Source organism: Equus caballus, chromosome 5 (assembly GCF_041296265.1).
Source record: "Equus caballus isolate H_3958 breed thoroughbred chromosome 5, TB-T2T, whole genome shotgun sequence".
In the NCBI taxonomy this organism is placed as follows: domain Eukaryota; kingdom Metazoa; phylum Chordata; class Mammalia; order Perissodactyla; family Equidae; genus Equus; species Equus caballus.
This window is the reverse complement of record NC_091688.1, coordinates 10,010,001-10,035,485: the sequence shown is the minus strand read 5'-3', so window position 1 is coordinate 10,035,485 and position 25,485 is coordinate 10,010,001. Positions and strand designations below refer to the sequence as shown.

The window sequence follows — 25,485 nt, the reverse complement described above, 5'->3', positions numbered from 1 at the left end:
TACTATGAAAGTAACTATAAGGCAACATATAAATGAATGGGTGCAGCTTTGTTTCAATAAAACTTTATTTACAATAAAAGGAGGTGGACTTTAATTTGTCAACTATCTTATACCATAGTTATCTATATGTAGTCAATATATCCCCTATTAGTCTATATGCTCTTGGAGAATTGAAAATCTGTTTTACTTATTAATCTCATTATCTGGAATAGAATTTAGTATAGTCCCTTGACACACAATAACAACCTGATAAATACTTAAAGAACAAATGAAGAAACGATTCTGCTAATCAAAAAATATCAGGTCCATATCATATGAGTGATTAGCTTGACTGACAGACACACAAGTTAAAACCTGCCTGTCGCGTAAACAGCCTTCATTAAGTGAGAGTCATCTATAGTCAGGTGACAAACATTAGGGAAACGACTCTAAGAAGTAGTGGCCGAAATGACACCTGAGTTGGTAGGATGTGTCCATGTACAGTCCCTCAAGTTCCTTCTACCCATGTTAATATTCTTGTTCTAGTCTGAAAGCTTATACTTTATACCTAATTTTAGTCTAATCATATTTAATCCACATAAAAGAATATTTTCTTTTTAATATACCACATCCCAAAGTTGTTGTGTATTTCTCCCCACAACGCTTTTGTTCTATGTTGAACACTGAATATTTCGTTTCCTCTCATTTTAATAACTTGTCAAATGTCCCAAGGTATCCTCTGAGACTACAGCATCCAAACACATGGCTAAATATTTAGGTCAATTCATCTTTTTAAATGCACCAATTCCCCTAATTTTACAATCTATTGCATTGTTCCTAGGACTTATCTGCAATCTCTCCCCAAATTCTGGAAATTAATCTGCCCCTTGTTTGCTTCCCACAATTGTATACATTATTCTTTGGACTTAAAAGGGTCCAGGAGTAACACAGAACCACAATTTATGCCCCGCACATAAAACACAATCAATAAATATTTACTGTCTAATTTGTTGATATGGAATGCAGACACATATCTGGTTAATTCAGATTTCAATAATTTGGATTTTGCAATGATTCATCTTACAAACACTTTTAATGAATATCACAATTAAGTAGTCATAAATGGTCACGGAAAATTCAAAAATTTAAGAGAATAAACTTTTCAAGTAACTTAGTGGAATTTATTTATATTCAATTGATGCATATACTACAAACTAAGGAAATGTTTCATCTGAAGACATTTATAAGGCAATCCTGAGTTAGCCTAATTTTGAGTTCCTTGAATTTTTCTGTAACCATATTATTTCATTGAAATAAAACTAAATTATATATTAAAAGAGCTTTATTTAATACATCAGTAATTCAGACTGACCTCTCTTATTCCCTGAGTATTATTTTATAGACTATACACAATACATATATAAAGCACTGTAACCAGCAACGTCAAGACCTTTTCCATCGAAGTGCTTCAGAAAAACCCATTCTATGATGACTTCAACAACATCGCAAATCCATCACAAAGAACATTTAGAACATAAAGTGCATGGCTATGGCATGTTTACTTCTCAAAAGTAGTTATATGAATACAGTGTAACTTTGACAATTTTTCACCCTTAAGGTTATAGTATTTTATATACACAGCTAATACTGCCCAATTCAGTCTGTATATCTCAACACATTCAGCAGATGACTGCCATGTTTTTAAAAGGAGAGGTATATTTTCATCGCCCTCTACAAACAAGAAATAGCTTAAAGAAATATCAAAACAATGAGCAGTGCTAATAATGCATTTCATTAAAATTTTCCAAGATCTCAAAATTTCATTTTTAACATACAGTTCATTTTAAGGTAATCTTTTCTACTTCATAAATTAAAAGATAAAATTTCACATGGAATTCTTCCTATATCAACTAAGTCACTCTTTGTTTTCTACTCAAGGAAGAAGGGTCATGTCACTACCACCAGCCATCCATAAATACATTATTCAAGAACCTTATCACAGGCAAAACCATTGCTAGACAAGACATATGGTCAGTAGTAGCTCTGTCTAGCTATATGATCTTGTTAGGGTCATTTAAAAATCTTATTATCTCAGGGGTCAGCCCAGTGGCGCAGCGGTTAAGTTCGCATGTTCTGCTTCTTGGCGGCCTGGGGTTCACCAGTTCAAGTCCTGGGTGCAGACATGGCACCACTTGGCAAAAGCCATGCTGTGGTAGGCGTCCCATGTATAAAATAGAGGAAGATGGGCAGGGAATGTTAGCTCAGGGCCAGTCTCCCTCAACAAAAAGAGGAAGATTGGTAGTAGTTAGCTCAGGGCTGATCTTCCTCAAAAATAAAAAAATAAAAATAAATAAAAAATAAAAATCTTATCTCAGATTTCTATGTGTAAAATGAGATAGTGCTTACTCACAGAAGCATTTAGAAAACATCTAATTCATACTGTCAAGGGCATTATACATGTTCAAAAGCATTTCAAGCTTTTTCAAATTTTAACTTACAGGGTTTTCTAAGAATTTCTTAACTCATACTTGACAGGAGAGACAAGTACTTGTCTCCATTTTTCTCATGGTACAATGAATCATTTGAATATATCCCACATTAACACTCCAAAACTGGGGCATCATAGGTAACCTCACTCAAGAATGTTACTTCATATCCTAATGTTTTCAATAAAATGTGTACCTTCAGCTATGGCAAAAGTAATTAACAACCCTACAATAACTAGAATCTGAGAAAGCAGGGATTCCCCCCTAAATTTGTAACATAGTAAAAGCACTAAAACAAATCATGTGCATACACACACACACACACACACACACACACACACACTTTCATTTTTCCCCCATGCTACCACTGGATGCCCTGGACTTCAAAATTTGTAAAAGTAAATCAAGATATAGTCCTGTAATAAATTTTAATAATTTGTTCAATTATAAGTGTTAAATCACATTTAGAAACAGAGAAAGTAAGGCAGATATGTGAAGCTGATGATTGAACTAAGAGAAGTCATCACAAGACCCACTTAGTAACATTACATTCTAAACATAAATCTCTACAACGTATGTTTCCAGATTGATTTCCAAATAAATATACCTAGAAATCTAGTAATGTTTTAAGATCTTGGACACGTACAAGTTTAAAAAAATTGCCTTGGGGCAGTGAAAGTAGAAAAAACTAATTCTTAGGATGTCAAGTTTTTTCCTCAAAATCTATTTGAAGAGAGCAAAAAATGGAATGTATATCTATTTGCAATTTTTCATTTCAATCCAAATTACATTTTAAAGTCTAAATTGTGGCAAGAAGAACATTTCACAAAAACCTAGATATACATTACACACAAGTTGTTTTCTTACACACAAAAAACTATGCTCTATTTGAAACTGAAAACTTCAAGCAACTCTAAAAGTCGAATTTTGAATCACATTTTCCTTGCCAAAATAATAAATATAAGAAAAATGCAAATATAAATTTAACTCATTAAAATATTAAAATGAGGATTTCCAGGATTTTTTATCTGCTTCCTCACAAATTATCTTTTAATCTTCTGCAAATCTATCATTTATAATATCAATTTTACCAATTTAGTATTTTTAATTATAAAATTCATGAAAGAGTAAGTGGAATAACTGTAAAGAGGGTATTAGTGTGAAATGTATGATCCAACGATACCTATTCTTAACTTCAAACTCTTTTAGGAACATAACTAAATGTTTTAAAATTGTATTTTACACAGAGTATATACATGAACACTTGTTTGTGTCAGGAATAACTTCAGACAAATGCACTGGTCATCTCTTGCTACAGGGTGCATTGCACTCAAAGATACATTTTGAATTCTAAAGAACAGGCTATATAACTTGTACCTGACTTTTTTTGTGGGCCTCACAACTAAAATAATGCCATTACTTTGAACTTATAAAGTATATTTGGGCATTTTGAACTGGCATCAACCTTATTTACACCTACTTAAGGAGAAGACACAAAATAAAATTAGAGTCAAATTTTTACAGTCAAAGATGAATGTGATTTCTCTTGCATAAAGTAGCATTTTGGGAAGTTTTGGAATTTTAGCAAATATTTCCATTCAATAAATTTTACCCTTACGCATTATGTTTCTTGATCATCTATCACCTACAAGTTTTAGAAATTTAGAATCTCAAAAACTAATCTGAGGCCAGTCTGGTGGCATAGTGGTTAAGTTCACACACTCCACTTCAGCGGCCAGGGTTCACAGGTTCAGATCCCGGGCACAGACCTACACACAGCTCATCAAGCCATGCTGTGGTGGCGTCCCACATCCAAAACGGAGGAAAGACAATCTTCCTCACTAAAACAAAACAAAACAAATCTGGTCCCATTCACAACAGTGAAGGTAGTGATATTACATATGCCTGTCATGTTAAACGTCTATCAGATATAACACACTCCTGCTGAATTTATTACCCTGATTTTCTTCAGCTTCATAGGGAATTATACATAAAAATTTTAAAAGTTACCGCTAAAAAGTTATATATATGATCTTTGGAAATGGAAGACTAAAGGCAGAATCTAGCCTATACGTGAAGCAGTTAACACACCAGCTGGACCCTATTTCCCTAATGCAGGGTCATTCTTCTGTTATTTAAAGATGTGAAAAATGCTAAAAGGTGCCATCAATAGTGAGTCAAAAAACCCTACAGTGATTAAGATGCATTTCAGACTCAGCAAATAACACTTTGAACTGATTGTGTTGAAGCAAAAATAAGCGAAAAACATCTAATATTTTAAGTAGAAAGGCATCAAATTTCTCTGAAAAATTTACCTGAAATAACAAATACTAGAGAAGTCTTCAAAAGCAAATAGTATTGAGACAAAACTGAATGTGACTTGTAGAATCAACAAAAACTGTTTTGTGAAATGTCAAAATATTTTTTAAATAGCATTCTTCTTAATAAAACAATTTTCTTTTCCCAATTACAAAAGAAGTAAGTGCTTACTGTACAAAAGCTTTTAAAATACATTAATAAAGATGAAAAACCTAATCACATCGCTTTTAATATTTTAAAAGACAACCACTTTTACTATTAAACAAAGTTATGAATATTTTAAGTTACAGAGCAAAGCTAGCACTGGATAAAATTTTCATTTGTAAGAAACACTGAAAAGAGAATCCATGTTTTTCTTTTCTAGTCATTTTGTTTTCCTCGATGTCTACACATTTGATTATAGAGTGTTTCACTTTCTACCTCCTTCTTAATCTTAAAGTTTTGCTCAGGGAAAATATGTGTTCCAACACATCAGAATATAGCATCAACTCAGTAACATCAGCTCCTGTACACTGTGATGGTCCTCCCTGAACACAAGTGATGCTTTGCTCAGCATGTCAGACTAGCAAATTCTCCACATCTTAATCTTCTTTATCTGTTTATCACATATTTGTATCTTTTTCACATCTAATGATTAGCTTCCAGGGTGGGGAGAGACAAAGGGAAGTCTCTTAAGGTAACAACTTCATTTATTTCTAAACTCATATAATTAATGATGTATGTACAGCAAATCTGCTTATTAATCTTTGTTTCTTCTGGGTAACATTTTTACGACAAAATAACTTAAACTCCCTTTTAGTAAATGAGGAAAACTAAACTGCAAAGACAAATGGCAAGACATTCCTGAACAATTCTTTCCTACTATTGCCAATCTGATGAAAGAGAAATGTTTGAGCATGTTTCTTATAAACTTTGCTATTTTGTTATATACTTTGTTACGTTTAAGCATAACTAAGTAAGGAGGTAGGTTAATCTCAGAATCATCCCTGTTTTATCCAAACTTCTGCTTGCTGCATATCTTTAATCTTAAATGATGTCTTCATGAATAATTATTCCTAGGAAATGAGCTTTCAAAAATTATGAAAGTCTTCTACATGTAAGAACATCTGAGCTTAAGCCAAAATCTGAGCGTAAACAGATTCGGGAAAAAATGCTCTTGTAGCATTTTGGCAAAAAAAAAAAAACCTCAACGGATTAATTCTGTTATAAAATACAATTTCCTAAATTGGAATTAGTGATCTTTAAATTGTGATGACAATAAAAATAACAGCAACAAAAATAATAACAGCAGCTACCACATTCCGAACACTTTCTATGTGCCATGAGCCACGCTGAGCACATACACTACATTACCTCATTTAGTCCTCGAATCCAGCCTCACAGGAAAGTACAAGTCTCTGGACTTTACTGATGAAAAAACTGAGGACTTGGAACACTCAGTATCTTACGTAGGGCCAAACAGCTTATGAGGGCCAGGATTTCAGTCCAGGTTTCACACACTAGTAGGTTATAAAGCCTTCTAACACTATGTAACTTTAGAAACAACTCCACAGATAACAGATCCTGTAGTAATAGACTACAGCATTATGGTTTGGCTGTCATTTATAACCAAATTGGATAATTACCACAGAATATAATAATGAGAAAAATGGCTATGTTTTCTATTCTTAAGACACATTAATCTTAAAAAGATAGAATAGTTTCAAAATAAGTATTATCTTACTATAACAACACATATTAAAATATGTCAACAGGAAATTAAGTGGCCTGCCCTAGAGTTGTACACGAAACATTACAATAAATGAAGAATCTAAACCTAGAACTAAGTAGAGGCTCCCCTTTCAGCCTATGATAAAGCTTTCCTTCTCCACTCTTCTCCTTCAAAAAAATTCCTTCCCAAAAGTAATTTACAGAGATTTCTAAAAGTTATTCAACGAAAACTTAACAAAAATGAACAAAAGTAACATCAAGGAAATGCCATGCCCCAGGGTTTCAGTTTGATTACAGACTGAACTGGCAAGTTTGGGCTTACCAGATTGCCGTTTTAACAGGAGATCTGTAAGATCAAGGAAAAAGATATCGCAAGATAAGGAAAGAACTAAAGCAAAAGATTTAGGTGAGAAAAAAGAAAACTCAGAGGAATTTTGTAGGGAAGAAAGCAGACAGAGGCCCAAACACCTGAAGGCTTTGGGGAGAGGCAGTAGTACAGCACAGTGGTTACGGGTACAGTCTTTGGCTCCAGCTCAACTGAACGTGCAGAACTTCTGCCCTTGACTAACTGAGGGACCTTGGATAAATCACTTTCCTTTAGTTCGTCATCTCTAGGATGGGAACAAGAAAGACATCTAACTCAAGGATTGTAATAAAGATTAAATGTTACATGCAAAACTTAATACAATGTCTGGCACATAACTGTGGTTATTATCAGGAGGAAAAGCCAGAAGAGGAAAATGCAATGAACACAGCCTCAGGCTTTCTGTACAGAGGGTCTACCGAGTCTTTTCTAAGTATGTTTACACACCAAACTAAAGGAATCAAAATCTGATTCTCAAATAATACATAGAACGTTGAAGCTTCTATTTATGACAATTGAAAAGCTAGCAATATCATGCTTCCTTTGTTTTCCTTGAACTGGTCTGAACTTTGAAAGATGTATTTCAACTTATCCAAGATGTCACTGGCAAACAAGGGACAAGAATTAATATAAACAACCCAAACCACAGAAATGTGAAACAATTAAATTTTGATTCCCCCCAAAAAAACTCTTGTTCTAAGCAAGCATTTTCATTAAACTGAAGCAAAGTCTGATTTTGATATATAGAATATTATTTTATTCTTTATTTTAAACCTTTCTTACATGTTTAAAAATATACATGGATTTGGAACAACCTCAATAAAATGATGACCTAAAGGACCTCTGAAGTCAAACCACCAGTGTGCAAACATGGTTGGCTTCCAATTTGAAGAGTCATAGGCACATTTCATTAAATGCATTTCATAAAACAGAGAAATCAAAAGTGCTAAGGAGAAAAATACTAATTTCATATAAATTTTAAAATATCTATCAGGCACGAAACTTATGGTATAAAAGTAAGATTTAGATGTTTTATCACTCACACCTGCTTCACTACTAATTCCTCAAATGCCATTTTGCTACATTTAAACCCCTGACAATTTATTACACAATTCCATACAGCACACTAAAAAACAGGTTTAATCTCTGAATATGAAAACAGATCATCACAAAAGAAAATACTGATAGCTCTTACCTGTATTTCATAATTAAGTATATTGTATTCTCAGCAGCACTAAGAATGCAGCTTGGTCTAATATAAATATCTAAATAACAGCTACACAAAAAGTATTTTTCTCTTAAAAGAAGTTTTTGTGTTTTTTTTTCCGGTGTTGATGCCTTAAGCAACATTGATCTATATATTGTGCTAAGAAAACATTAGGCACAGATGACATAATATAATTTACATTTTCTTTGTTGTAAAAAATACGGTATGTGCAAATGCATATCACACAAACGATTAGTGGACACAACAGTAAGCTTTGTAGACCCAACACAAAAAAGTTAATATTTCACTCTAAAAAAAAATGGATGCACCAAGTAGCTTTAAGACACATATCTTACTTCTGGGTGAGTACTCGGCATATGCCTTAGAACTATTTGTGGATTTTCTAAAAGAAAAACAAAGCTTCACTATAGCAAAAAGATACCACTTTGGACACATGAACTAATTTAAAAGAAACCAGATAAAAATGTTTCCCAAAGCATTAAAAACACTTAACACAATATCTTAAATAGGCTATAGATTGCTTTGTTAGAAGGAATAAATTATTTAATATCACAATTGCTTTATTTAGTAGATTCTTCTTCATTAGCTAAGACACTTCTGGATTAAGGTACCAAAGGATACAGATCAAGAAAAATGGAAAGGAAAAAAATAGCACGCTGTTAAGAAGAAGGGGAAGCAAGCATAATTTTACTCAGAAGAAACAAAAGTACTCTTTCTTTTTGTCCATAGCAGAAAATTTGTGCTGCAGATGTTATAAAAACACAAGAAATAGGGTTGTGTGGCAGATAACAAAATACAATGCTTACTATGCATCCTCCATGGAGAGACCACTTAGAGATCATAGATTAGTGTGCTTAAAAGTACACTTTGACACAAAAGATTATACTTTGCCACATATATAATATGCAGCATTTTTCTATGAAGGGCAATTTATGCAAGTAATTTCTACAAACACAAGACACAGAGAGTGAGCGAGACAGACAGACAGACAGAATGAGAGCCAGGGACAGAGGAGAGAGTTCAGTCCGACAAGACAGAGACGCCGAGGGGCTTTGCCCAGGTCCTGTGGAAGATCTCAGATAGATACTTTCTTCATTCTCAGGGCTTAATTTTTCCTATTCGTGCACATTTATACTCACACACTATAATTATCTCATGAGATCGCCCTCCATACATCCTTTTCTTAAGCTTTTTTTACATGTAAAAAGGAAAAAAAAAAAAAAGAAACCTTTAGTCCCTTCACCTCATAGTAAACTATTCAAGTAAATATTTCTCTAGTGGCAAATTTCCAAATGAAACAAGAGTACAATCCAAAACCACTGTCAGATTACATTTGATTTACTGTGTAGTTCTCTTCAAATGGAGCAGGAATTCGCCCGTTTCCTAGGTTTGGGGTCTCGTGCTTCCTGATCCTTCACACACACACAAGATGTGCACATTGTCTTGGACAGTCTTCGGAGGCCTAGCTGGAAAACACTGTTGGAAAGGCTGTATATTACACAGTTACAAAAACTATTACTTATAGCAAGCCAGGTTGTCAGGAATGATAGTGTTGGATTGTCCAAGACCCGGGAGCTTTCAAGAAGAAAGTAAATGATATAGGGGAGCCACAGCATGTAAAACACACTGGTTATCCGAAACAAAACCATGGCGTAGCGACGGTCAGGGCTGTGCCCAGTCTCTCCAGAAGCATCCACCTCATGGCTAGGGAATCGGGCCCTCCGATCATTTATTTCTTTGGTGTGCTGCCGGCAAATTTTGAAAATGTGGAAGTAAGTGAAGCAGATAACAAAGGCAGCAGGAGCATATAGTAAACAAACAATAAAGCCAGTAAAATAGGCACTGGTGAGCCAAGAGGTGGCACACCATTCAAAAATGTCACCGTGGTAACCAGGTTTCCCCCATCCAAAAAAGGAAGGCAAGAAAATTAGGCAAGAGTAGATCCAGATTAAAATAATGCAAATTCTCAGGCGACAAGGGGTGACCAGTTGATTGTAGGAAAGAGGCTTCGTTATTGCAAGATAGCGATCCACACTAATGCAAGCAAGACATGCCATAGAAACACTTTTCAGAACTGAGATGATATATCCAAAAACCTGGCAAGTCAATGACTCGTGGATACCTGTGGAGTAGTGGAGAAGTGAGAGAGTAGGAACCAAGCAGCTAACTCCAACGAAAAGATCAGCATATGCCATTGTCTGAATGAAATAGCTGGTAGTATAATGGTGTAAGAGTGGAGCACAGTGAAAGACAAAGATGACCGTTAAATTGCCAGCAATGATTAGAAATGTCAGTAAGACAATAACAACTGTCTCAAAGATGCAGACATCCACCGCACTGTAGTGGCCAAATCCAAGTGGGCAGGAGTGACGTTCGGATGCATTCACAATGCCACTGCTCACGTTCAGGATCTTCCATTCAATCCACCTGGATTCATTCATGGCTTGGAATTAAGGAAACCTGCAGCCTTGGCTACAGCAAGCAGGTGCTCTGCCCAGCATCTGTTAAACTCTGTACATGAGTGTCGCAGAATCAGCTTCAGTAGACAGTAGCAGTGCTTCTGTCACAGCTGAGCATCCCAGAGAGTGTTCAAGTCTCTTCATCAGCTTCAGTGCAGTAGTGACACACCTCAGCTTTGGTGGGGAAGGGAGGGGGATAAGCTAGAAAGGAGGTGAAAAAAGGTCACTAATTAGCTTCCTCCGGTGCTCTCAAACAACTTTTTGCAGACACAAGGCACTTCTAGAGAAAATGGATTTCTGATTACCTGTACTATGAAAAATTAAATTTGTAAAAAGAAAAAAAAATCAATTGCCAAGGAAAGAAAAGCTTTTGTGGACTGTTTGTTCTCCTCAGAAAGGTAGTTTCTTGGGGATCAACTAGAAAGAATAAGAAAAGCTTCCTGTTTCATCTATCCTGAGAAGTGGATTCATATTTTAAAACTTAAATAATTAAGATCTCAGATTTTTTCAGAAAGCTAAGAAAAAGTCCATTGTGGGAAAGAGTGTCTTTGGATTCAGTTTAGGGTTTCATGCTGGTGGGAAAACTTTATGATCCATTTCTCTAGAAAGCTAAGAAACTCCCCACCCCAACAAGGTTAATTCCAAAAGACATCTCTATTTGGGCACGAAAGACCAGAACAGAGGTAAGAGACTCCAAATTGCCCTATAACTGTCATGGGAAAAAAAAAGCATATTTCCCATAGAGAAGATAATAAGCAATGGGTTAACACCTGACAAAATATGATAAACTTCTGAAGTTTTAATTCTGCATGCATTTTTTAAGCATTCAGATGAAAACAGTTTTAGTCCACTACAGTGGCTGATGTTACCACCAGCGATGTAATTTATACTTCTTCCTTTTCAAAAGGAAATTAAATCATCTTTGCTATTAATTTTGGCATCAATAACTGAAAATAACTTTCATTAACTGATATGCCACCTTCCTTATAATGGAGCATGATCATAAAATATATAGCTCAAAGTTATTTCTCACCTTTGCAACCACACCTATATCTCACATATGTATCTTAATATATATGAAATCTAGACAATAATAGAAACTTTCCTATATACTGAGCTTTTGTGACTAGAAATGCTATCATTATTTATTACTTAGATATTTCTAGTAGGCTTCATAGTCTATGCTTCTGTATCTTTTCTATTTTCATTAGAAGATTAACACATTAAATCATTACTTCGACTAAATCTTCTGAAAGTGGAAAATTACCTTGTCTGTTATATTTGCAGTTATACAGCAGCCATATGTTAAGAAAATGCCTCTTCTATTTCTGTATTCTATTTTGAGCAAGTACTCAATTAATACAGGGGCCATTAGATAGATTATAAGATGGTCTTGTTTTAAAATACCTCTAAAGCATCAGGGTGAGTTTAAATTCTAGAGTTTGAAACACTGAGAGGCTGGCAGAATAGAATCCATCCAAAAGGCTTCCAAGGTCATTCTGATATCAGGTTAACATTTGTCAAAAGTCTTTTTTAAAGTATAGGCATTTCAGAGAGTCTCTTGCCAGTCTTTGTTGTCATATCTTTTGAAGCAATACCATGCATTAGAAATAAAAACATTTCCTTCAGGAACAATGCAGCAGCTTAATAAAAAGCATTCTTCCAAAAGTTATTTTCTCGTGCACCACCAAGTCATTCAGAGAAGTCCTCCTTCTTTTATAATAGCCACAGGATAGTCCTCCTTGTACATTCCTAGTTTCACTTATCACAAAATAGTTCTCTTGTTACAGGAATAAGGCAATGCTTCTCACCTACATTCACTCTTATCAGCTGCTAGGCTGGGCTGCTTGATTCAGAAGTCCGATTTACTGTGATGCAGTTACCAGGATGCTGTCGGTATATTCTTCACAGTCTCTCAGTATCATTGCCTCCACCTGAGCCGGAGCCCTGCTCCTCCTCCTCATCCTGAGCTGATGCAGAAGAACTCACCATCAGAAAGGTGACTCGGTCCTCCTGCCCCAATCAACAGCACAGCCAATGGCTACTGCAGCTGAAACTGTCACTAGGTAACAGTTGCCAGGCACATGCAGGCTTATAGACTTACTCGGCAAGCTCCGATCAAGATTGACAAAAGAAGACAATAGAACTGACCGATCCTTATGACAGATTAATGGCATGTATGAATTTCCAACGGTATTTTCCTTATAGCATTTGTAAATATTATTTCTTATGGACAGGACAGGAAAACAAAAAAACTGGGATACACCTTTAAAACCTATAGAGAAACTACCACAAGGTACTATGACACTAAAAAGTCAGCAGTAATCTAATGCTCATTGGCAGAAAAAACTTATTAATTATTAAAAATCAGCTAAGTCTTCAGGAACTCAAGTGATATAGCTATGATTTTTACTCTCTAAAATATAATTATATTTTGATTAATAGAAGTTGTCACTTAATAATCTCTCTAATCCCTGCCAAACCCACACTAAACATCCGAATTTGATGTATTTAATAGTATAAACAAAGCATTGAAACTAATAGCTCTACACTAAAATCTATTTGGAGAACTATTTAAGGTCAGATATGACCTAAGAAGAGTAGGTATTAGAAATAAATAGAATGACTGCTTAGTTCGCTTTTTATCCTAATACGAAAAAGAGTCAAAGAGCCAAAGAACTTTGTCACACAGTACTTGAACTACCCAAACCCAAGTTAGAAGAATGCAAATTAAGCTTATTTGATGGAGGTTGAAAATATTTCCATTTACTTTGACTTACTACGGACAAACATTCACTATTTTAAGCCTACTTCGTATGGGGTCAGCACTTTTCTTAAAAGTGACTTAGAACTAATTTACAAAGTATTTCAGAATTAAATCAGAAAATTAAGATGAAAATGAAAGATAACTAACATCTGTTGAGCACGTTCTATGTGCAAGCATTATGTCATGTGCTTTATATATTTTCTCTCTATAAAAATCTTAAATCTCTGTTAAGTAGGTACCCATAAGTATCATCTTCCAAAGGAAGAAAGTGGTACTAGAGAAGGTAAGTATAACTTGACTTCTTTTACAGAGTTGTGAAAACTGTCATTCTTAACACCATGTTAAGGAACCCCTCCCTCCTTCCCTCTCCTTTCCACTGATGGTTGCCAGTCAGGAAATATCTAAAAAGAATTATTTTGGATTTCAAAAAATGATTTCTAAAGAATAGAAAATGCTATTCTTTCCTCCCTGTTGAACTGCCTTTCAGGAAGCCCATATTATTGTTGAAATCTTCAGGGTGAAATACAGAATGGAAGCACACTTCTCATTACCAGAAAAATTTATAAAACAAGGTAGAACAATAATCTTAGTATTTAAATTTAACACAAAAAGGTTAGAAAGTCCTACTTTACAGAGATGCAATTTGACTTTTAGGGATATCTAAAAGCATTAAAATCAAACAAGATTGTCTTTAACTAACATTCGCTTTTATAATAATAATAAATATTCAAAATAAAAATTACATTTGATAAATATTCGGGTCCCACATTCCATATAAAAAAGACTTAAATACTAAGCTTTACTACAAAACCATTGAAAAGTGAAATATCATCAATTACTAAAGCTAGTTCAAGTCACAAAATTCTAAACAAATCATTTTAAAAGTATAGACTTCACATATTTTTAAAAGTTTTGAATAGTACTATTTCCAAAATCAGAGAAATGGGAAAAAATCTCATTTAGAGGAATTCAAATACAAGATCACCTTAGTTTGACACATTTATTTCCAAAAAATAATTTCTGGCAGAGAGTTGGGTCTAAGAATACTGAAAATAATCCATAACTGTACATGCTTCCAAAGGTATATCATAATATGAGAGGCAGAGAAGTAGTGCCTTTGACCCACTAAGCTTCCTTCTTTCAAAACTTCCACTAACTTCCTTAAAAAACCTTTAGTAGTTCTAACAAAATAATTTTCTTCTTTATACAGACTGAATCTTTCTAATAGTGCCTCACTTTTCTTCTTTTCCATCCTTTTTTCTGATCTGATTATAATAGGAACTAATTTACAATGTGAAGTTCTAATAACAAAATAGCATTGATATCATATATTTACATAGCTCATTACATAAAGCATTCTCTGTTTTTTATATTAGGCATAATTCTCATTTTAGGGGTCATTAGGTGTTTTATTATTGTCATTCTTATTACAGTTATTATCAACCACCTCCCTCTCCTTTCAACTGATGAATGCTGGTTGGAGAATATCTAAGAGGAATTATTTGGGATTGTTCAGAATTACTTCTAACAGCTAAAACTGTATAATTTTATGAGATGATACATCACATGTGTTTGCTTTTTCATTTATACCTTAAATACATTTTATATATTCCTTTATATGTATCAATATTTCATTATTAAACATCTAAGCAATTCAAGCAACTACTCAATAGGACCTAAACAGCAAAGCAAAGGAAGGACATTAGCCATCAATAGTAAACAGGATAAAGAGTAGGCATTAAGTATCAAGAACTACACAACCAATATAACATCGTAAAAAGTAAAAACAAAAACAAAAACAAAAAACAAAGGATAAAGTAAACAGTTTTTTAAAACATATATTTTTAAAGATATGAAAAGGTGCATGCATTGAGAATTTATCTATTTCTTCAACTACTTTTCCCATCTGTTAACCTTTCTCCATCTCTACTGTTATACCCTAAACAAGCTAGTATCATCTTGTGTGTGGACTTCTGCAGCAGCGTCCAATCTGGTCTTCCTGAGTTGTCTGTGACCTCTCTTCAATCCATTATGCACAAAACAGACAGAATATTCTTTCCAAAATGCAAACCAGATGATATCAATCCCTTGTTTAAAACACTTAGTGGTATCACACTGCCCTTAGGATAAAGTCCTAACAGGTCCTATTAAAATCCGCTCTCCATATATCTATCCAACCTGACATCTCTTCTATATTGTTTAGGATTAGCTAAACTGGCTCTACCTCCCCGCACTCCACCCATCCCCAGTCACACGTATATCTGCTATGTTCCCTACTGCCTCAGGATATTTGTACCCGTTGCTTACTATGCCATGACATTTCTTTTACTTACCTCAGATGCAATCTACAGGTTTCAGTTCAAATACCACTTACTCAGGGAAATCGTCCTTGAATTCCCAGATTAGACTAGATTCCACACTTATCATAGTTTATAATGATCTATTTCATTAACTTTTGTCTCCATAACTAGATTGAAAGCCCCATAAAGGGATCTTAGGATACTGAAAGAAATAACTATAAAAGAAAAATTTAATAAATTATACTTCAATTCAAAATTCTGCTTTTCAAAAGGTACCATTAAGAAAATCAGTAAGTGAAAAGACTGGGAGAAAATATTAGCAAAACATATATCTAACAAAGGATTTGTATCCAAAATATATAAACTAACTCCTACAATTTGTTAACAGAAATACAAATAACCCAATTAAAAAGTGGGAAAATACTGTCATAGACACTTCACAAAGGAAGATACGCAAATAGCTGTCAAGAAAATGAAAAAGAACTCAGCATCAATAGCCGTTAAGAAAAGGCAAAGTGAAATCACAATGAGATATCACTATATTTCCACTAGAATGACTCAAATTCAAATACTGACAAATACTAAACGTTGGCAAGGATGCAGAACAATCGAAACTCTCATAAATTGATAGTAGTAATGTAAAATGTCCCGACTTTAAAAACTTCTAAACAGTTTGGGAGTTTCTTATAACATTAAATAAATCAACCCTAAGACTCATCAATTTCAACCAATAGAAAACGAAAATATCTATCCACACAGACTTGTATACAAATGTACATAGCAGCTTTATTTTTAATAGCCAAAAACTGGAAACAACTGATATATCCGTCAACAGAGGAATGGATAAACAAATTGTGATATGTCCATACTGGCAGAGACAAAACCAATTTTTGATGAAAGAAATCAGAACATAGTTGCCTCAGGGGTGTGTGGGTGTGTGTGGGTGTGTGTCTGGTGGCATAAGGTAAGGAAATTTTTTCAGGGATGACAGAAACATTCTATATCTTGATAGCTGTGGGTTATATGCACGCATACATGTCAAAACATGGAAACTCTTTCAGGGATGATGGAAACATTCTGTATCTTGATAGCTGTGGGTTACATGCATGCATACATGTCAAAACTCATCAAAATGTAATATTTAAGATCTGGGCGTGTCATCTATTTGTAAGTTATAGCTGAAGAGAATGACAAAGCTATGATTGCACTGCATGTTTCAAGTGCTCCATTTCTGTGTAAAGCCATCAAATAACAGCCCTAAATTACTTGAGCGAATTTTAAACTATTGCCAGGAAATCATATATACTGACGTTTAAAAAGAAAACTACCAGACTTCTCCAAAGCAATGTTCCATCAAGAATGAGAGCTACTGAAATGTCTAAAAAAAAAGATATCACTGGACAGAACAAGTACATGTAGCCTGGGCCTACTTTCACACTCTCTCAAACAGTATACCTGACTCGTGGCTCAGTATTCGTACTTACAGACACAACAGCCCAGATGCAAGTGAGACACTGTGTGAGAAAAGACTTCTCTTATTAAATGCCAGTTACATAACACTCTGAGACTGCCCCAGCTACCTGGCATCTAAGACAACTGGCCGAGAATGCAAAATCTTTGAGAGAGTCCATTATCTGCAGTCAATCACAAAGGAAAATGAAGAAAGAAAAATACTAATTTACATATATGTTTAACTCTTAGTGGAGGAAACCCTCAAACATAAAATATATAATTAAAATCAAATTAATTGGTCAAAAATAGTATGCAGAGTAATAAAATAGAACCATGCACAGTATGATCCTTCTTCCCATTTTCCCCACATTATGATACTACCTTTAGTGAACATTTAATATGTCTGAAGACTAGGAAGACTATAACTTAGAGAGTGTAGGCTTTACAATGAACCAGATTCGGGTTGGCACACTGGCTGCAGTGTTCATTAACTATGAGGCCTTGGGTATTTTAGTCTCTCCATGTGTCTCAGCTTTCATCTGTACAATGGAGATAATAATATCCATCTTTTAAAATTGGTTATGAAAATCAGAAATTAAAAATAAACCATGAAAAGCACATAGCAGTTGTTCATTCAAAGTTCACTGAGAGTAAGGTAAATACACTCCTTACTATCAACAGGCTTTTTGTTTACTCATTTCTCTTTAAAAAACTACACCCACAAGTAACGTGTTGAGACTAGAAAATTAATAACAATACTTTCACTTTTCTGTTGAATTGCCATCTCTCTCAACATTCCTTTTAAAAAGTACATTCTTGGGCCGGCCCAGTGGTGAAGCGGTTAAGTTTGCACGTTCTGCTTCTCTGGGGCCCAGGGTTCACCGGTTTGGATCCTGGGTGCGGCCATGGCACCACTTGGCAAAAAGCCATGCTGTGGCAGGCGTCCTGTATATAAAAAGTAGAGGAAGATGGGCATAGATGTTAGCTCAGGGCCAGTCTTCCTCAGCAAAAAGAGGAGGACTGGCAGTAGTTAGCTCAGGGCTAATCTTCCTCACAAAAAAAAAGAAAGTACATTCTTAAAACAAATATATTATCTGAACCTGACCATGCACCTTAGGAAATTTACATGATTAGCAACACAGAAATATAAAAATTACCTTTTTTTAGACTACTAGTCTATAAAAATGTCAGTTACATGGATCCTGCAATTCCCTGATAACTGAGGGTTTCTCTTTTTAATTTCTTAAAATTTTGTTTTACCCTATCAAATTTTAAATGTAAATCTTTATAAGATGTACCATCCACTCTTCTGCCTTCTTAAACTAAGAATTCTGAGCATAATTTAACGTCTGCCTGACAGTCTTGGATCATCACTGTTAACGTCAAATTAGAACACTGTTTTACAATATAATCATACATTTGTAGCTGCTGGACTCAATATACATGTATATACAGATATGTATATCAAGAGAGACTTGTTTAATTTCCACAAATAACTAGGCACCTAGAAAAGAATATACAGCTCCCTATATTCTGACTCTATTTGCATAGCAAATAGAGCAGTAGTCCTCTTTCCTCTTCTAATTTGCTATCTTTAATTTTCTAGAGGCTTAAATATCAAAAACCATGCTTTCAAGAATTTTTTCTTAAAGAGTAAATAGAAGTATTGCTCTATGATTAAAGTGCTCAGGCTTGAGCTGTCAGTTATTTCTAGGTAAGTGAGGTTGTAACCGTTTTAGTATGGCAATAGACATGATAAATACACTTAAAAATAACACAGGAGAAAAGGAAATTGCAAGCTTTCTTACATCTTCCATGTAAGAGCTATCCATCAATCATGTTCTTCTCTTACTTTATGGAACAACAAATCTGGAAATTAAATTGTTTAATAACATTTTTACATCAGTGAAATCCCATTAGATATTGCCTCACAGAAAGGATTCGATACAGCCACCTACCTTTAGTTTTTGTACAGTAAAAACGTAGAGGGAAATGGTGAACCTTAAAACATCTCCTGTAAAATTCTGCTAAAATTACATGAAAACAGAGCAGCACAATTACATTTTAAATAATGGGTTCACGTTATAGAAACGAAATGTTGATTCAAATTCATTTTTAATTGAAAGAGATTTTTCCCTTATAAAAGAAAATTGCTATTTTTTAAGATAACTTATTGTTATGGCAACTGAAGTGCTAAAAATAATAAAGAAATAGCAAAGTTGTTATAGCAACTGGAATTTTAAAAAGCCATGAAATGTAAAATAATCAAACCTTTCCTTGGCTTGAAATGCAACATCTATGACTCAGTTTTCAAAAGAAAACTTGAAATACTCATGCTTTTGTCTTCACAAGTTGTCTCTGGAGACCAAATTAAAAAACGAAAAACAGAAACTTCAGCATAACAGTTGCAGTCTTTTTTATACTTCTTATATCCCTCATCATTCTATACATATTCAACAACGCGGCTTTGATAACCATACAAGTTACCAAACTTCATGAATAGCAGGAAACGTTGATTACTCAATAAATGCAGGTTGAATTGAACTCAACTATTCAGAGTTTGTGCAAAATCTGTATTTTCTGGTCTTCTAAAACTTGTTTCTTATCTCCAATCTTCACTGCTCTGCTCTAGAATATACTAAAGGTGGAAAAAATCTACTCACTGCCAAAGTGCTTTTGCCCAGAATCACCCAATTAAAGTTCAATTAAATTAAAATTTTACTGAAAGCCTATTGCATGCTAAGTATTGCATGAAGTTCTGGGACCTTTTCTCACAGAGGTCACAGTCTAGTAAAGAACAAACTAAATAGGTCACTGTCACTGGCATGCAATGCGCAATGAGGGATCTTATGAGATTATCAGGAGAAAATGCATGAAGGTCCTATAAGAAGTGCTAAGGTCTTTGAAGGATTTAAACCAGGAAGTAACATAAATTGACTGTTTTCCCAGAGATAGGCAGATTAAAATATTAAAATTTTGGGTTTACATGCTTTGCATTAGAAAATTAAGATAAGTCTTTCCTTTCATAGTTTCATTTGTTCCTTTCTCATAACTAATGACCAAGACTCGGGTGACGAATGTAGTAACGTATGGTGCCAACATAGCACATTTCTCCAGCATTTATGGACTGAAGAGAATTGGCTGGGAATGGACCCCTACGTATGTTTGTCCATATCCTTCTGCTTTATTTGTACTCTTTATCCATCTCCCTTTCAGTATTTTTTCCCCTAAAACCATTGGCTTATTTTTAAACTAGCAGTGGTTATCTTGTAAGCTAATAAAAACGACTTGAGAAGCTCAGACTGAACTCAGCGGGAAAGAGGGCCAGTATTTCCCCTGGACCTAGAAAGGGAGAGTTGCAGCAGATGTCGGTTAGTAAAGCCTCCTGTTATATAAACTATAGAGTCTGATAACTCTGTAGGAAGAAAATGCTTACAAAAACACAAACTCTTCCCTTACCTACCTAACCCAGTAAAGAAGATAACTAGTGATGACCACTACTGTTTTTATCCTGAGCTCAATACAATTCTGTTGCCTTTTATTAAAATGAATCTGTTATTATCCTTTACATAAATGATTTGCAATGCCTTGCTTTATTCTTAATCCACGTTTATTAGTATCATCCAACAAAATCTTATTTTTCCTCATTTTTACAAAAAAGAATGCAAGCTCAAAAACATCAGAAAAAGAACCTAATTTAATTTCACATAGTTGTATTAAGTGCTTAGACTGCATCCACAAAATAAAAGTAACTTATCCAATAGTTAATTTGATCATTACATTTAACAATGTAGTAATTTATATCCATGTCGTACCTGTATGATTAATTTTATAACATGTGTTGGATTTCTACTTGTTTATGCCACACATATACAGTGTCTATATATATGTATATATCATACATTTTATAACACTTCTCAAACTAGAGTCTAAGAAATCTTTGAGAGTCTATCTTTAGTGGTCCATGAATACTCTACAATTTTTTTTTTTAAGATTTTATTTTTACTTTTTCTCCCCAAAGACCCCTGGTACATAGTTGTATTTTTTTAGTTGTGAGTCCTTCTAATTGTGGCATGTGGGATGACTCCTCAACATGGCTTGATGAGCAGTGCCATGTCCGTGCCCAGGATCTGAACCAGCAAAACCCTGGGCCACCGCAGAGGAGCACATGAACTTAACCACTCGGCCATGGGGCCAGGCCCTCTACCATATTTTTTAATTTTCAATTTTTCCACAACAATCTAAAAACTTTACTAAAGCAGATTCTGATAATCTGACTGCTATCTCATAACAAAGTATTGTTACATAATATTGGTGCCAACATTTTTTGAAGCATTTACCATTGTGTTGAAGCCAAGTACTTCTTAATGTATCACAGACTAAGAAAATAGAAAATAAAAAAGTTTAATATTTAAATGATTCATAAATGAAGGTCACATGACCTAACACTACACCATACGAGTAAGTTTTCCCAGTGGGTTGGAAAAGTATGCTGAGAAAACTGAGTCATGTGAAGGCACATGGCCCCATCAGCACGCCAAGCTCAAAAAAATCTATATTGTAGCTACCAGGATCACAGTCACACTGTGAGCAGCAATTTAGTTTCAGGAAAATAACTTCATCCATAGCACTAAATTAATGTAGGAAATGCACATTTTTATTGATTTTATAGTTTGCTTCTATTAGATTTATTACGGTCACAAGAGCTAAAAGTATAAAGCATTTATATTTACTTTTATATCACCACATATTTAGGTAACATTGAAATAATATTTTTAGTCAACACTGGGGAAGGAGATCATTGAGGACTTCCCCCCCACCCCATGAAATGGTGTGATATATTATTCAGACTTGAAAACCCTGACACATATAGTTGATATTCAGAAGATGTATTTTAATAATGATTAAAATGATTAAGTACTCTGGCAATACAAGTGAAAAGGAAGCAAAGCTAAAGAAAACTATTTAACTAGGTTGATAAGAAACTAACAATTTTTGAGTCTACAGAGCCCATTAAGTTTATGGAAAATATCCCATTACAAATCATATGAACAGATGGAAAAAGAGTCATAAGAGAGAATATAATTATCATAAGATGCTCATTTTAACATACATTTGCTTTTACATGAAAGTACTAAAGAAATGTCTTGACTATTACCCCCTTCTCCACACACTTCCCCCAACCCCATTTCTACCCTATACCCTACACTGTCAGTTCCTAGACCTAGACAATTGTCTCATTTACCTTTGTATTGGTCATGGAGCCTAATGTACAGTGCTTCAATCAGAGATATTCAGTACATGTTTGTTGAAAGGACAATATTTCTATTGACCCAGCACATTCCCCCCACAGATTTCATAATAGTTTACAGACAGACATTACCGACTTTATAAATATATTGTAGGGCTTGCTCAAGACCACATTAAAAACATGACGGAAGCGGGGGCTGGCCCCGAGGCCGAGTGGTTAAGTTTGAGAGTTCTGCTGTGGCGGCCCAGGGTTTTGCTGGTTCAGATCCTGGGCACGGACATGGCACCACTCGTCAGGCCATGTTGAGGTGGCTTCCCACATGCCACAACAAGAAGGACCTGCAACTAAGATATACAACTACGTACGGGGAGATTTGGGGACATAAAGCAGAAAAAAAAAAAAACGATGAAAGAAAAAATGTCAACAGAAAAGAATGAAATGAAAACCCTCTAACTTTCAGACTCATCCTCAGGGATGTATTAAGCATAAGATCACTATGAGTCTGTTACAGGGGCCTAAAATAATTTACTTAGCAATTTAACTCACCAATCAACAAAGGCTTAAGCATATTTAACCATATTCTTCACTAGTTTATGATTTCCTCTGAAAATATCTTTCAACACTGTTATCCTCAGTGGCAAGCACAGTGCCTGGCACATAACAGAAGGTAATAAATAATATTTGCTAAATAAATCAAACTGACTGATTTGTGCTCCCCTCCTGCTGAATATTAACACAAAAGATTATTTTATAAAGCTAGAGCCTAATCTAGAATAAACAGCAGGATTCTCTTAAAGTATCAGAAATTCGAGTGGCTTAAACTCACTCAGAATGTAAAGCTTTTCAAAAGAAAGCTAAAAATACTAATACTTTCTCATCATCCTTGGGTCATGTTATGGGGGAATGAGGAAAATGAGAAATCAAACGAATTGACCTACATCTGCCAGTACAACTTTATTTTTCACCAGACAGTTTCAAAGCTAAGTGGCTAAAGTGATTAGGTGGCATAGGGAACAACTCAGAACATTGAACCTTTGACAAAAATCACTTTTAAGAGACAGAAATTCAGAAAAGACAGAATAAACCTATTATGCTGTTTTCAAGACATGCCTAAAAGAGGAATAAATGTTGCTAAACTGGCAGAAATCTAGTAAGAAAATGTCTCTATTGAGAAGGATTTGGGATCAAAGGAGAAAATGTGATTAAAAACTGAATTAGAAGTCTGACATACGGATCATGGCCCATTAAGCAGCACCATGCAACAAGGTTTACAAACTCCTGAGTTAGGGGATAGGACTTTATATAAAATAAATGTTCATATACGCATATACATAAACACACATACACATATTCACAGAGATTAAATGTTCCTGTTAATCTAATATAACATCTCTGCAATGCCAGCTTCAACCCAGCAATGAATGCTCTAGATATTTTCAGTGATGACCATAACACAGACTAAAGCTTGTTAAGTGTAGCTCTACAACACGGACTCACTACAAATTTACCATCCTCTGCTTTCCCCATTCACTCTCTCTTACCTAGTCCTACATTCAGGTGCTGACATAATCTACTACACAAGCAGTACAAAATAGATGATTTATAGAAATACAGTTATTTGAAAATTAGAGTTTTGAAAAAATATAATTTTGTTCAAAGAAAAATATGCCTTGAGTTAAAAGTAAATTCTCATAGGATTTAAATGTGCCAATAAGATGCTAAAATTAATTGGGTATTTAAAAATCAGAACAGTAACACCAAGTAACTTATAATCAACATTTACACTAGGAAAAAAGTGCTCACAGAATTTTATTCAACATCCGATATTCTGAAGTTGCCTATAAGATAACAATGAGAAGAATCAACTTCTAATTCTTTTTTTTTCTTTTATCATATATGGAGTATCTCCAGTGCTATGCCTGTTGAATAGTATCACAACCTTGGAGTCTGAATACTCCAGTCTTTCAGCAGTCTCCATAGGGAGAAGGCATGTATTAGGAGGTATTTGTGATAGAAAATTTTAGGAAATCATTTATCCAATATCCCTAGTATATCTTTATACTTGTAAATTTGATAGTCCTAATTGTTTAAATGCTTACATATGCAAATATTATCTGGGTACCACGGCCGCAGAAATGTGAAGGATCCCAGTTATAGTAATGGGTTGGGATGACATTTTCCTTAATAATTCCTTTTATAAATGTACCACCCAAGCTGAATGTCATTATGGGACTATTTATAATTTAGAGCTTTCTGTCAAGATGATTTTATGCCCTGACATGGTGCTGAGTAGGCTGGAAACAGCTGTATGCCCCAAAGGGAAACAAAATTATTAGTGTTGTTCAAAAGCAAAGGTATTAAATACGAAGTATTTCTTACTGAACTTCATGAGAATGACAATGGCTAATGGATTGTAACATACAGTGAAATTATGCTACTCAAGCAATAACAATTACAATAATAAATGTTATTTCACCAATAAACTTTCTTCACTCTAAGTAGATAAAACAATTATAACTCTAATCCTTCGAGCTTCCTAATAAACTAGATGTATGGCACTGTTACAATTAAGATTTTTGTGCACAAAATGGATGTTAGAAAAGTTCTGAAAAATTTCAGACAAACCATTTACCAAATATCCCTAGAATGTCTTTACATTCATAAATTTTAACTTTGTATAAAGTGGGTTTAACCAACATGAACAGAATCAAGAGAAAAATGTTAATTATTAGGTAACATGTGGATGTATTATATTTGTGGAAAACACTGGTCTAAACCCCACCATTAATAAAATACTGTACATAGGACAGACTAAAGTGTCTGTTTTCTTTCATTTTACTTACTCAGTTTTCTTTTTAAAATCAATTAGAATAGAAAATATTAGGTTATGTCTAATTTGCTCCTTATATTTTAGGGGATTTTTATAAGAAACCAAGTTTGTGGAAAACTCTGAATACAATTATTGCAAGTACTCTTCACATCTCAGCCAAATGCTACTGGAAACGAGAAAAGAAAGTTCAAGTCCACTTATTCATTAGATGACAGGGAGAAAGTGACATGACTTCTCCCAGTCCCAAATGCCTAATCTGTCTCCTTTATAAAATGAGATGCTTACCATATGAAGCATGCAATAGAACACTAGACGCTTTTTTAAAGTTTTTGAAAACCTG

At 34.4% G+C, this 25,485-nt stretch overlaps 2 protein-coding genes across 19 annotated transcripts in view; both read right to left on the bottom strand.

Moving 5' to 3' along the window:
- RABGAP1L (RAB GTPase activating protein 1 like) overlaps positions 1 to 25,485 on the bottom strand; it is a 674,786-nt gene that overhangs the window by 443,972 nt on the left and 205,329 nt on the right.
- On the bottom strand, positions 7,593 to 10,698 carry GPR52 (G protein-coupled receptor 52). The gene has a single exon (XM_014739440.3). It carries the CDS (start codon positions 10,525 to 10,527, stop codon positions 9,442 to 9,444), a length of 1,086 nt encoding a protein of 361 aa, XP_014594926.1. The 5' UTR covers positions 10,528 to 10,698; the 3' UTR covers positions 7,593 to 9,441.